This window comes from Carcharhinus amblyrhynchos, chromosome 7 (genome assembly GCF_965287045.1).
Source record: "Carcharhinus amblyrhynchos chromosome 7, sCarAmb.v2.hapA, whole genome shotgun sequence".
Taxonomy (NCBI): Eukaryota; Metazoa; Chordata; class Chondrichthyes; order Carcharhiniformes; family Carcharhinidae; genus Carcharhinus; species Carcharhinus amblyrhynchos.
In genome coordinates this window covers 32,149,762-32,164,560 of record NC_137330.1, presented here as the reverse complement: position 1 = coordinate 32,164,560, position 14,799 = coordinate 32,149,762, and the positions used below count along the sequence as shown (strand labels likewise).

The following is a 14,799-nucleotide window of genomic DNA, read 5'->3' as shown; positions in this document are numbered from 1 at the left end:
AGTTACACCATTATTCTCAGAATACACCAGTGTCACCCCCATGCCGCACAATCTTTTGTTCCAATAGTAAAGGGGTCAGACATATACAGAGACCACTAACCTTCATCCTAGCTTAAAAACCACTAATTACCTGCTAAGATAGGTTTTAGAATTTCTTGTGAAAAGCAGCAGACTCCATTCAAAAAAAAGATGTAGCACCTGATAACAGCAAAATGCTGTGGATGCTGGAAACCTGAGAAACTGCTGGATAAACCCAGCAAGTCTGGCAGCATCTATGGAGAGAGAAACACAGTTAATGTTTCGAGTCCATGTGACCCTGCTACAGAACTAAGACATAGAAATCTATCCTTGCTATCCCTTTTCAGTTCTGTAGAAGGATCATACAGACTTGATACATTGGGTAGGATTTTACGGCCTCACTTGAGCAAGACCAGAAATTCGTGCCTGAGGTCAACGGAGGTTTCCGTTGTCGGACCCTCGCCCGTTCCAATTCCGTGGCAGGCGAGGTTGTACAGTTCCAGCTATTAACTCTGTTTCTCTCTCCACATGCTGCCAGACCTGATGAGTTTATTCAACAATTTCTGTTTTTATTCATGACGCATCAATCTTCACAGTGATAAACTCTGTCTCTGCATTTGGTTCAGATTTATTAAATAAGAGATCCTAATTGAGTAAGTCATTGAAGCGATGAATGCAATGAAAGATCGGCTGGTATTAATTAATATTAGGGCATTTCCAATAATGGACACTGTCAACATTTCAGACCAACTGAAGATATTTTCAGTGATACTGATTGGCTCCACAAGCAGTCTGAATAATTTCTTTTTGGGGAATTGGCTCTATTGGCCCTAGATTTACAGGTATGAAAGCAGAACACAGAGGTGAAACTTTCCAAACCCCCAGGTAAAATAACCAGACATCCATATTTCTCTCTTCTTTACTTCTTCAAAGGCATGGTTAACACCGAGTGTTAAAACCTTGTTTCAAATTGATAAGCTGTTTCATTCCAAAGTTGAAGAATTATGGGATGATCAGATTCAACCAGTATCATGGAAATTGTGAAATTATATCACAATCATGATAATATCCTACTTCAACAGATCATCTTACTTAACAAATTCCACTGAGTTTTAGCTTTCTGAGCCAGCCTCTTGCTGAGGCCTTTTTCCCTCAGCCACAGCTAGTCTTAGGTATCCAATATTCTTTATTTCTTGACTCTCAATTTGACTTTCAATAAGGAATGGTGGCATTACTCGGAACTTAGAGACCGGGACTAATGAGCCAGAAACTTGAGCTCAAATCCCAAAATGGCAGCTGGCAGAATTTAAATTGAATTATAAAACAAATCTGTAATAAAGCAATAGTCTCATTAACAAATGATCATCAAACTACTGGAATATTGTTTAAAAACCTACTTGGTTTACTAATGCCCTTCAGGGTAGGAAATCTATCCACAGTTGACTTCAGGCACACAATGATGTGGTCAACTCTTAACTATCCTCTAAGATAGCCCAGCAAGCCACTCAGTTGTATCAAACTGCAACAGAAAAAAAGTACCCTCTGACACAGCCTTACAAGCTGCTCAGTTGTATCAAACTGCTAAAAAAAATAAAAAAGCATTACGTATGTACTTATACACACGGCCTTTTTAGGGAGAATTACAGATGGACAATAAATGCTGGTCTTGCCCTTGGCACTCACTTCACAAGAATGCATAAAAACAAAGTTAGAATGGTTGCATGGGACAAGCCACAAAGTTATTATCTATTAATGATGATCCATGAGAAAATAGAACCTAGCAACTTAAACACCACCATCCAGAGTCTTATTTTTACTTCTAATAAAGCACTATCCTCTTAAAATACAATATTAAAAGAAACATTTCATAAACTCTTGTCAGTGGAATTATGGACAAAACATCCTGATACATTGTGCTTCTAATAGTGTCGTACTTTACTCGAGCAGCAAGTAAATGATCCAAAAATTTTAAAGTGGCTTCACTAAAAAATGAGAGCACTGAATAGTGGGAGTTGATTTTAACTCATTAAAAATTGGTGTTAATGGGGTAGTAACAGCCTCAAAATGGAACTGATGGATTTACCGATAATCTGGCCATCGCATTTGAAGTTGCCACCTTAGAGATAACCCGAGCTTCCACCTGATTCAGGTGACAGGGGTTCCATGATGTAATTTGGACCCTGGCTGTAATTTTAAGGGACACATGGATGGATCACAATTCTGAATGCACAGTCTACCATGTGTCCTGGCACTGTGACTCCAAAAACTGCCCAAAATTATCCCTAAGTTTTCTTTTGGTGGAGCCAAAAGATGAACAGGCATGTTCCTCCTAGTTCTACAAAAATATATTGGGTTGACATTAAAAGATTTTTGGGAAATAGAGGGCATTATGGGGTACGATAAGAAGGCAGTGATCTATGATAAAGTATTAGACGAGTCCAGCTTAATAGCTTTTCTTGATCTCTCAAGTAACTCTTGCACCCTGTTTAACATCTCAGCTTAAAGAAGATATCTGTAGCAATGTAATTCAGTACTGCAATCAAGGGAAAGCATAAATTGTTAATTAAGAGCTTAGTATCCTTGACTATTGGCTGTGGATTTCCCCTTCTCCCTTTGTTTAGTATCCACAAACAGGCCATCTTGAAGTATCAGTTCTGATAAAGGATCCCGCTGAAATTCAAGCCAGTCTTTCTCTCAGATAATGGCTAAGAGTACTGCATTGTTTCAGGATGACGTGTTATGTGTGGATATTGCAGAATGCATACATGTAATTGTTAGGTGATGGGAGTCGAATACACAAATGGTAATGGATGACTGCTCATGAATTATAAGGCATGTGGTCACATGCTAACAATGCCACAAATTACAAGAGTGAACCTTCATTTATTTGGAAACACCGTCAGAGGCTGGGCCTTCATTTACTCCCATAATCTGAATCAAGAGGCATTTGACGTTTTCTTTAAAGAGAAAAATTTTTTAAATGATGGGGCATGAGAAATGAAATGAGACATGTGGCATAGGCATTATGTGTTGCAAGGCCTCAACTGTGCTGATCCTATGGCTTTTAGGAAATCGGGACATCCCAGGGTAAAACTGGGTGTCTGGATTAGATGGGAAAATTAGGGCAATCTTAAAAGAAATATATTGATTAAATGTGCAGTCTGGATTTGTAACAGATTTCAATAGAAGTCAGCCAAAGAGGTTCATTAAAATAAGCATCTTTCCTTTTAACTTAGTTTGCCAAAATGGATTGTCAATGATGGGTAATGAGATTGTGTCGGAAAAGAGACATGGGGTTTTTCTCAATGCACTAATTACAGTGCACTTAGCTCAGTGGAAGAATTTTATGAATGGCAGCAACAGGACAACTGACAATGGAATCTTGTTCAATTCTGGGACTCTCTCTTTAATTTAGAGTAAAATGGAAGAATGATGGAGGTCATGTCTCCTGTTCTGCCTGACAACTAGTTGGATGGCTTTGTGTTTAAAGATTTAAAAAAGGCCCAGGTTGCCTTACTGGGAAGAAGGTGCAAGGTATTTACACCTGTAAATAATGACCAGGGCAGCAGTGCTGATAGTGGATAAACTGTTGCGGGGGGTTGGGTGTATGTGTGTTTGGAACGGAGTTTGCCAGTTCTGGAACTCTGTGCGTGCGCAGTGGCCCCAAATTGTCAAACTCCCATTTGCTGGCCAGCTCGATCACTCACCAGCCCGGGACCTCACAGTGCTGCCCCTCCAGCAGCCCCCCTACTGTCCAGTTGCGGCCCCCACAACAGGGAAAAGGAAGGAATTCATCAGGGAGTAGCTTTGGACTGGTTCCTGGAGAAGAAAGTGTCTATTAAAATGTAAAGTTTATTTATTAATGTCATAAGTAGGCTTACATTAACACTGCAATGGGGTTACTGTGAAAATTCACTAGTCGCCACACTCAGGCGCCTGTTCGGGTACACTGAGGGAGAATTTAGCATGGTCAATGCACCTAACCAGCACATCTTTCGGACTGTGGGAGGGAACCACAGCACCCGGAGGAAACCCATGCTGACGCAGGGAGAACATGCAGACCCCGCACAGACAATGACCAAAGCCAGAAATCGAACCCGGGTCCCTGGCCCTGCAATGCTAATCACTATGCCACTCCAACACAGAGGAATGTATTTAACCATGGAGCGGGTACTTTCTTTTTTAAGGTTTAAATGGGGAGTTTCTTCTCTGAAGTTTAAAACATAAGATGCCCACCAAATAGTCTTCAGTCAATGTGGCTTTTAGCTTGTTAAAAGTTATAGTTTTAAAGTTTAAAGAAGTTTAAAAGTTTCTAAAGTTTACTTATTAGTGTCACAAGTAGGCTTACATTACCACTGCAATGAAGCTACTGAGAAAGTAAATAAGACTTAAAACTTGAAATGTTTTCATATCGTTCTTCCAGTCAGCCACTGGATATTCAAATATCTTTCTAAATGTTATTTGTCTCTAATGGGATTGAATAATGTCCACAATGGCATTCCAATTAACAAACTTTAATGTTATTCATAATCATAGGTTTTTGGGGTCAGATAGAGAGAGGACTTGTAACCTTTTCTTTGCGTCCTGCCACTTTTCTTTCAGCCCACATCCAACCCTTGTTGCCCCCTGTGATGCCTTGCCCTTATCATAATCAGAGGTATAAGACTACAACCTAAAAGGGAATACAACTGAGATACAGTCCCCACTACTGATAGCAGAGCATCCAAACGAACACAATTTTCCCTCTTCATGTGATTTTCAGTTTAATGAGGCAACGTCAATAAAATTATACTTGGAAACATTACTAATTTCATTGATGGCCCCGTGATCCCAATCACAGCTGGAAGCTATAGTTTGTCTGCAAAACAATAAAATCTTTTTAAAAGTGCCTGCGGAAGCAAAATGCAAAAACAAAGTTCTTTAACATGCTCAACTGAAGGTGCAAATTTGCTAAAGTGTGGCTGTATGGTTTCATTTATACTAATGTTAATTTGGCTTCTTTGCTGAACTTGGTAAATCCTCAAGGCCTATTCCTTCAGTTATACTGCAGTCCTTTGTCTTTTATCTGTGTGGATGGTGCAATATGCATGTAACAGACCATTAAGCATGAATTTCAAAAAACCGAGGTAGGAAAAGAAATAATTTGCTAAGCAAAAGGACACAATGAGTAATAAATAGAAACAAGTATCAGAGTGCAATAGAGTGAGTGTGTGTTCCTGACTCCCTCCTAATCTCAGGACGTTCACTCACTCAACCTCATCCACAGTGAAAATGGATGAAAGTGAATATTAATGTGTGTGTGGCTGAGGGTGAGGGAGAACCCTCATACTGGGAAGAGTGAGCTAGACTTACAGGCACATTCTGCAGCCCCCCCCCCCCCCCCCCCCCCCACCACCCTTTACACAATAGACACTCTCCTACACCCCCGCCACCTCACCTGGTCACCTGGGATGCCAGTGGATCCTGCACTGGATGCAAGTGCACCCCACTTCCCAGAACCTCTGATCTATGGCTCTTGTCTCCCTGAGCCCTACTCCCCAGGACCTCTGCTCCCAAGGCCTTGTTCCAGGCCCTCGGCACCCTACCCTCAGCTCCTAGTCTCGTCAGCCCTCAGCACCCTGGGCCCCCCTCCTCATTTCCCCAACCCTTGGCTCCCCATCACTGCTCCTTGGCCCCAACCTCACTGCCGCTTGTGTTCACTGCTGCTCCAAGCACAAGTAGTTTTTCTCCCAGATTTGCTGCTAATAGCAAACAGCCTGTGATTGGAGGAGTAGCTCCGTGCAGATTCTTATATTCAAACCGACCTGTTGACCCACATTTTAAAATCTGATTCTGGGACTGGATAGAGGGGCTTTGAGAGTGGCATTCAGTCCTTGGGCCACATGTTGGACAAGCCTGCCCAAGACAATATTATTCTCAGGTTAAGAAAATACAGTTTGCCCCTTTTGATACAGTTTTAAAAATATTCCATGCAAAGTTTTATAAGTTTCTTGAGAATATATTGGGTCTTAAAATATGGTTTTAGGCTATAACATCAAATCTTCATTGTGCTTGGCAACCAAATTTGGATTGGTTTGTTATAGTACTCACTATATATATTAAGTTACTATATACTTTAATGCAGTTATATGCCCTACTGTTTCTGCCTGAAATAAACAAAACACTCAGGCTTAATCACCAACAAATCTGAAATTAACATTAATGTAAATGACTAATGATTATTTTCTTTTGGTCAATATTAGCGACGGTACAGTGATTAGCACTGCTGCTTCAAAACACCAGGGACCCGGGTTCAATTCCAGTCTCGGGTGACTATGTGGAGTTTGTACATTTTCCCCGTGTCTGTGTGGGTTGCCTCCAGGTGTTCCAGTTTCCTCCCACACTCCAAAGATGTGTGGGTTAGGTGGATTGGCCATGCTAAATTGTCCCTTTGTTTCAGGGGGATTAGTAGGGTAAATACATGACGTTACGAGGATAGGCCCTGGGTTGTCAGTGCAGGCTTGATGGGCTAAATGGCCTCTTTCAGCAGTGTATGGACTCTATGATTCTATTCTATTTTATGGTAAGTGAATGCCTCATTTCAGATGTGAATGTTTGAAGTGGGTGGGCTCATTGTGAAGAAGGTCCTGATTGTAAACTCGAGGTAACAACTGCCAGCTCTACATTATCCCGTGACCAAGTAAATAAGGTGCACCGCTACAAAGGGCCAAAAGATCAGCATCTCATCACGCGATAAATCTGAGCATTCGTGGAGTTTCCAATTGGTCCTGGAGTTAGTCTTGCACAATACAACAGCAAAATGCTGCAGAAGTTGGAAATCCAAAACCAAGACTAAAAATTCTAGAAATATTCAGCAAGTCTGGCAGCATTTGTGGAGAAAGGAACAGAGTTAATGGCCAAAATCTTTCATCCCCATTCATGGTTAAGATTTTCCAGTGGTGCTGAGAGTGAATGAAGTTTTGGCTGGAATGCCAAATTTTCCATTCTCGCTCACAACGGATCCCACGACAAATGAGACCAAAGAATCCTGCCCAATGTTTCAGGTCTATGGGGTGGGATTTTCCAGCTATGCTCACCCCACCAAGGCCAAAAATTTCCATCCAAAGTCAATGGACCTTTGCATGGTTCACATCCTGCCCGCAACAATTCCCAAGACGGGCGGGTCTGGAAAATTCCACCCATGATCTTTCACCAAAACTGTGAAACATTCGAAATGTAATCAGTTTTGAGCAAGTGAAAGGAGGTGAAGTGGGAAGCACAACAAAAGGGAACGTCTGTGATAGGATGGAAGGTAGGAGAGAATTAAATTAAATATGTTTCCCAGTGCAAGATCAAAGACAATGGTAATGGGATAAGTAAGGAAACAAAGGATATCGCTAGAGGAGGTAAGAATGCCAGGCACCTGAATAGCTGCTGTCCGAAGGCAATGACCAGGAAATAAGAGAGAAACAAGAGAAAACAGAAGCAAAGAAAGATGAAACAAAATGGGGACAAATTGGTTTAGTTTTTTTTTCTTGTTGCACTCCTATCCTCCAATTTGGACAGCAGCTATTCAGGACCATGCCATTCACACCTCCTTTTGGCTCATTACCTGTCCCGTTACCTCTCCCTTTGAGCTGACACCATAAAGTCTTTTGTCGCTCATTCTCTTCTGTCCTCTCCATCACAGGCTCTTCCTGGAGTTTTTCTTCCCAACTTCACTTCTTCAAATCTTACTGCATTTCTAATGTTTCCCAGTTCTGATCAAAGATCACAAAGCTGAAATGTTGGGCGGAATTTTTCCACCCTCTGCACAGAGCGCTGGCTGAGGTGAGAAAGCTGGCGAGCAGCTCTCAGACCACACAGCCATCTTTTCTCGCCACATACTGTGTAAAACAAATGGAGACCTAGTCCGTGCCATCATGCTGGTGGAGCTGGACTGGAATAAGTATGGAATCCCAAGATCAGGGTGTCCTTTTTAAAGAATGCCCCGATCTCCGATCAATAAGAAAATCATAAACACCACACCTTCTCACCTCATGGACAGAGATCACCCCTCATGAAGAAGGGCAACTCCCCCCATCCCCCAGGACATGGGGAGTCCTAACCCCTCCCCACAGATAAGGAGAACCCCACCGCCACCCTACAATGGAGCTCCAAGAGGGGGCTCCCCAGCACTGGCCCCTGGCACCACTCTGGTACTGCCAAGGCACCAAGGGGCAATTTCAGTGGCCGATGTCAGGGTCCTTCCCCCCAAAGGCTATACTTACCTGTGTGCCCCAACAGATTCCCATTACTTGGTTCACGTTTTTAAAAACAAGCTGTAAACATAATGTGGAGAGGTAATACAGCGGGGAAGCCTGAAAAACTTGATTGCATTGAATTTAGGTTCCGGACCTTCCCGGCGAGAGGGGAAATCAGAAAACAAGATTTCGCTGCCAAGATTCTGGTTTCCCAGCTTTCACGAAATTTTGTGCCCACGTTGCCATTTGCGCTTGCAATGAACAAGGACACAAAATTCCTTATACCCCCCTCTCCCCCCACCCCGCCATTAACTCTGCAGGTTTCTGCCAAAACTGCTCATTATTTTCCAGCATTTTGTTTCGTTTTTTAGTCTCACACAATGGCCAAAATTTTCCATCCTCGTTCACGACTGGGAATTCCCAGTGCCGCTGAAAGTGAATGGAGTTTTGGCTAGAATGCCAAATTTTCCATTCTGGCTTGTGAGGATCCCACCACGGACGAGGCCAGAGAATTGCACCCAATGCTGTTTTCCTTCAAGGTGAGAAGTTAATTTTAATCTCCTCTCTGCGTGCAGTCTTTCTTATGAAGAAACTCTTTGAATTTTAGTTTGCTGTTATCCTTTGCAAATTATCAAATTAGTTTTAATCTTACAAGAAATATTAGTCAAAATTTCAGTGCTTGCTTTGCATACTTTCATTCCGATCTTTACCCTCTATTATGTTTTCCAAAGATCAGAATTGTTTCACTTCACACAGCTCACAAGACGAGAAATAACATTGAGAAATCATCAAAAATGATTACATTCACCCCTTTCACATTCCATTCAGAACCTGAAAATTGCAGATCCCCAGTATAATCCTAGAATCATAGGATCCCTACAGTGCAGAAGGAGACATTCAGCCCATTGAGTCTGCACCAACCACAATCCCACCCAGGCCCTATTCCCGTAATCCCAAATATTTATTCTGCTAATCCCCCAACACTAGAGTCAAGCAAGCATTGCCAATTGACCTAACCCGCACACTTCTGGACAGTGCGAGGAAACTGGAGCACCCAGAGGAAGCCCACGCAGACATGCAGAGAACATGCAAACTTCACACAGACAGTCACCCGAGGCCAGAATCGAACCTGGCTCTCTGGTACTGTGAGGTAGCAGTGCTAACCATTGTGTCACCACACCACCCTTAATTTTAACATGACAAAATTTTTAATTTCAGCTGTTGCCTCTTAATCCTATTTGAATATTATTTTGGAAAATTTAGTCCTGACTTCAGTTTTGTTGAAAATAATAAAAATAATTTTGGATTACAAATTAATCCTTCTCATTCTAGCCAATACAAGCAATACTATTTTCCGCGCGCAGTTTCCGTTATTTTAATTGGAGCAACAGTGTACACAAATGACATGACATAACTGTGGAATGTGTGACATGATATGCCAACCACGTTCGTAACTCTTAGCCTCTGTAACCTTCTGGAATCTCCAAAGGTGGCATAAAACCCGAGGAATATCACTGTCGAGTAACATTCTCAGAACTTGACTAATTAATGAGAGTAAATGTCTACCTCTGAACAGCTCCAGTGCGCAAGTGAACTTTCTCTGTGATCAAAGCAAGAACACGATTCCAGTCTTGAACAGTATATTTTGGCAGAAGTAATCTCACAGGGGGAATCAGCAGGTCTCCATTGGTAAAAATGCTGATGGGGAAGAGAAAAAATATGCAAGCTCTTGTTAGTTCACACATTGATTTTCTGTCGACTCTAAAGGCTAATCATACATCCAGAGTAAGGCACACTGCAAGTGAGGGGAATATCGGAATGAGGAGAGGCTCAGACAGACAGCGCCCACGGATAAAGAGGAGTTGGTCAACATTTCAGACCCTCAACCTTTCCTCAGGATCCGGATGTGTTACCATTGAAGGCAAATTCAAAAGTGGAAATATGATTAAATATCAGGAATAATGACTAAGCTGCCAACAGGCTACAGTCCTTTCACGCTCGAGGGGTCTAATTTAAAGGCTGCAGCAGTGGCCTTCTTCATGGGTGGAGTGCCAATGCTGCTCAAGGCCATTTTCGTCCACCCTGAGAGAATTCAATGACAATCAAGCATTTTGCAGCCTGCGATCCAGGCTTCTGTCTCCAAGAACTGCTGGACAATCAGAGGCCTGAGAGCTCTTCAGTGCTTGCAATGCCACAGGAAGCAATGGCTACTGCTGATACTGCCTGGGCTAGCCAGCATGCAGAATGCTGTCGAACTACGTGTTTGTAGAGCCCATCAGGCCCTTACCGCGAAGTGAGCCCTTCATGGGCCAAACAAGAGAGCTCCACCACACAACCCAAAGTACGGTCTACAGTTTTTACTGTGTGACATTGCCTTGTGGCGTATAGCCCCGAGCCACCATTGGTGGAATACCAGCAGCAGTGAGATAAGGCCGTTAATTGACCGTTATTTGACATCTTCAGGGCCTGAATTAGGCATCTGGATCAGAAGGCAGATTTTTTCCACCTCTGGCTGAATTGCAGAGAGCTAGGAAAGCAGAGGCATCCAGATCCATCCCATCCTCTATTGCTTCTACAGCCTCCCCATGGCTCCCTGCATCTCCCCCAGCAATCTCTGCCTCCCCCACCCCACCACCCAGCCCACTCTCAAAGGGGGAATTAAATTTCATCCAAGGAAGCAGTCCCTGCTCCGATGGTTCCTAGCCCTGTTTCCCCATCCTGAGGCTCACCAAAAAAATAAGCAAAGATTCCCGGCACCCATCTTTATTGCCCAGCTACAGAAAGCAGCTAAACTGCTACAAACTGTTTTGCTCACAATAATATCACATGTGACTTACTTTGGTGTGTTCCAAAGAAAGGAAACTGTAAATTTATGCAACATTTCATCATGTCTCACAAGAACTCTTCAAGAGACTTCACATTCAATTAATTATTTTGAAGAGAATGCGTAGGCACTATTCCAGCAATTGGCAAACACCGAGAAAATGGTTTGTCAAACAATTCATCACAAAGGTACCTTCTCTCCTCAAAAGGGAGCATTACTACTGAAAGGGAACATTGCTGTTCAATGGAATCTGCAATATTCAGTCAACAATCAACTTTCATTGATACCTTTTGTAATAACTCCACAGAGGCAGAAGTCCCATCACCAAGCTGATACAGTGTATCCCAGGACATTGTGGGAGGCTAGGGAGGAAATTGCGGATCCCCTAGCCGAGATATTTGAATCATCGATAGTCGCGGGTGAGGTGCCTGAAGATTGGAGAGTAGCAAATGTTGTGCCTTTGTTTAAAAGGGGCTGCAGGGAAAAGCCTGAGAACTACAGGCCAGCAAGCCTCACATCTGTGGTGGGTAAATTGTTGGAAGGTATTTTGAGGGACAGGATCTACAGGCATTTAGACTCCCAAGTACTGATTAGGGACAATCAGCATGGCTTTGTGAGTGCAAAATCATGTCTCACAAATTTGATAGAGTTTTTTGAAGGGATAGCCAAGAAGGTAGATGAGGGCAGTGCAGTTGGTGTTGCCTACATGGACTTTAGCAAAGCCTTTGACAAGATACTGCATGGTAGGTTGTTACATAAAGTTAAATCTCACAGGATCCAGGGTGAGGTATCTAAATGGATACAAAAATTGGCTTCTTGACAGAGGCCAGAAGGTGGTTGTAGAGAGTTGTTTTTCAAACAGGAGGCCTGTGAGCAGCAGTGTGCCTCAGGGATTGGTGTTGGGTCCACTGTTATTTGTCATTTATGTTAATGATTTGGATGAGAATATAGGAGGCATGGTTAGTAAGTTTGCAGATGACACTAAGATTGGTGGCATAGTGGACAGTGAAGAAAGTTATCTCCAATTGCAACAGGATCTTGATCAACTGGGCCAGTGGGCTGACAAATGGCAAATGGAGTTTAATTTAGACAAATACGAGGTGATGCATTTTGGTAGATTGAACCAGGGAAGGACTTCCTCAGTTAATGGTAGGGCACTGGGGAGAGTTACAGAACGAAGAGATCTAGAGGTACATGTTCATAGCTCCTTGAAAGTGGAGTCACAGGTAAACAGAGTGGTGAAGAAGGCATTCAGCATGCTTGGTTTCGTCGGTCAGAATATTGAATACAGGGGTTGGAATGTCTTGTTGAAGTTGTACAAGACATTGATAAGGCCACGCTTGGAATACTGTGTGCAATTCTGGTCACCCGATTATAGCAAGGATATTATTAAACTAGAAAGAGTGCAGAAAAGATTTACTAGGATGCTACCGGGACTTGATAGTTTGAGTTATAAGGAGAGGCTGGATAGATTGGGACTTTTTTCTCTGGAGCGTAGGAGGCTGATGGGTGATCTTTTAGAGGTCTACAAAATAATAAGGGGCACAGATCAGCTTGATAGGCAATATCTTTTCCCAAAGATAGGGGAGTTTAAAACTAGGAGGCATAGCTTTAAGGTGAGAGAGGAGATACAAAAGTGTCCAGACAGGCAACTTTTTCCATACAGTGGGTGCTGAGTTTCTGGAACGAGCTGCCAGGGGTAGTAGTAGAGGCAGGTACAATTTTGTCTTTCATAATGCATTTGAATAGTTACATGGGTACGATGGGTTAAATGTGGGTAATTAGGATTAGCTTAGGGGTTTTTTAAAAAAGGGAGCATGGACAAGAAGAGCCAAAGGGCCTGTTTCCATGCTGTAAACCTCTGTGACTCTCAGTTACTTAACTTACATCACACATCTGTACACAGCCAGCACTCTAGTTGCTTCTGGCTGAATACAGACTGGGAGTCTAACACACCTGCTTTAAATAGGGAGCATGAGGCTCCCTGATTTAACCATCAATTAAGACTCATCAGGTAGCTCTTGTTAGCCAAACGAGCAAAACTAACTCAAATTAACTTAGGGACAAATTAAGAGGGGCAACCCCCCAAAAAGAAAGCAGGGGGGGTGGGGGCGGCGGCCCGAACAGAAACCAAAGTCCAAAGGAAACTTAAAACATTAAATCAAAATGTGATTGAGGGGGTCTATAATGCACGCCAGCCCCTGCGGTGCCCAGCGGGCACGGAAGGCGTTGACTGCACCTGTGGACACCGCATGCTCCCTCTCTAGGGATACCTGGCCATGAATACTGCCGCGATAGAGGGGCAGACATCAGGGACCACCCTGTCAATCACCCGCTTCCTGGACCTGTTGATGGCTCGCTTCACCAGGCCCAGGAGCAGGTTCACGAGGAGGTCATCCTCCCGACCCCTTTCCCCCCCTCCACACCAGGTGCCCGTAGATCAAGAGCAAAACACTCATCATGTAGTTCATATTCTAGCAAGCCAATCTCATTAGCCTGGCTGAAGTCATCACACCTTTCAATACCATCCAGGATAGGAAATCAGCTTCCAATGACCTCTAACATTTTGACAAATGCTCTGACAGATAAAAGCAGATGCTGCCAATCTCTGCTGGATTCAGCAGGCAATTCGGTGCCACCAAATCATTGCCTTAATCTAAGTAAACGCCTTTCACAGTCCTGTAATCCTTAGAATTCATAGCCTTAGACGATTCTCAGTCACTTCGTTGCAGTGTTAATGTGAGCCTACTTGTGACACTAATAACTAAACTTAAACTTTATGCTACTGATCACATGGAGCATAGCAACCTGCAGGAGGCAGTCCTCCGGAGTTTGTGTTTATCCCAATCACTCTGGGTGCACTGCCCTTCATCTGAACTTGGAGTTCAACTGATGGAGCTGTCTCTGAACTGGATCTCTAGCACTTTGCTTTGGGAATATTGCAGTATGATCAAATAGGCTTATTTTCCCCATTTTGTTTGTTCACACATCCAAATTTTACAGAGTTTGATCCACAAGGCAACTTCAAAACATACTCGTTCAAATCTGGCTGTGTATATTGGATTTCAAGAGAACTGAGTTTTGCTACAGAATCCATTGAAAGCGTAAGACAAACTTCTTTTTGAGGAGAGATTGTTGCCGTATAACTGAACTGAGCATTCATGTCGCATTATTCATGTGAGCTGCTTTCATAACACAGCTAGCAACATTATTTGTTGATAACACTTTAAAATCAAATTACAGGTTGGCCTGTCATTCTTACATGATATTCCAGAATCAACAGTGACATCTGACGGTGTGATTCAGGATTTTATCAATTCAGTGCTTTGTAACTGTTGGGTGTATTTCTCCTTTTCTGTACTGGTGTAGCAATTCGATTACCAACATTTTATACACGTCCACAGCTCACTGGATAGTTCAGTGTCAGCCTTAAAATAGTATTCATGGTGAGTTCCTGTCCACGATTTGCTCCCCTGCTTGGAGCTTCCTCAGTAAGGAACAGCAGAGTGAGGATGGTACAAAGGCAGTGAAGAATTTCTGATGCTGTTCCATCAAAGAACCTGCGGCAGCCATTAAATGGGGAGGTTCATTTGTAATGGCCAAACATTCTCCAGAGCTTGCAAATCTCCTCAAGCAATGAACCAGGAGCAGGGACAACCCCACATTGTACCAGAAGCAACTGTGTAGCTTCAGGAAGTCTTGACAGGAAACGTGTTCCAAACTCGAAGATCTCCC

The 14,799-nt window shown here is 43.0% G+C and overlaps 1 protein-coding gene across 8 annotated transcripts in view; it reads right to left on the bottom strand.

Annotated features, from left to right (window-relative positions):
* dcdc2c (doublecortin domain containing 2C) overlaps nt 1-14,799 on the bottom strand; it is a 151,468-nt gene that overhangs the window by 99,388 nt on the left and 37,281 nt on the right. For all 8 annotated transcript variants that reach the window (XM_080192102.1, XM_080192100.1, XM_080192105.1 and 5 more), the window contains exon 6: nt 9,807-9,938. In XM_080192102.1, the coding sequence (XP_080048228.1) occupies nt 9,807-9,938 (132 nt within the window). The remainder of the gene's footprint in view (nt 1-9,806; nt 9,939-14,799) is intronic.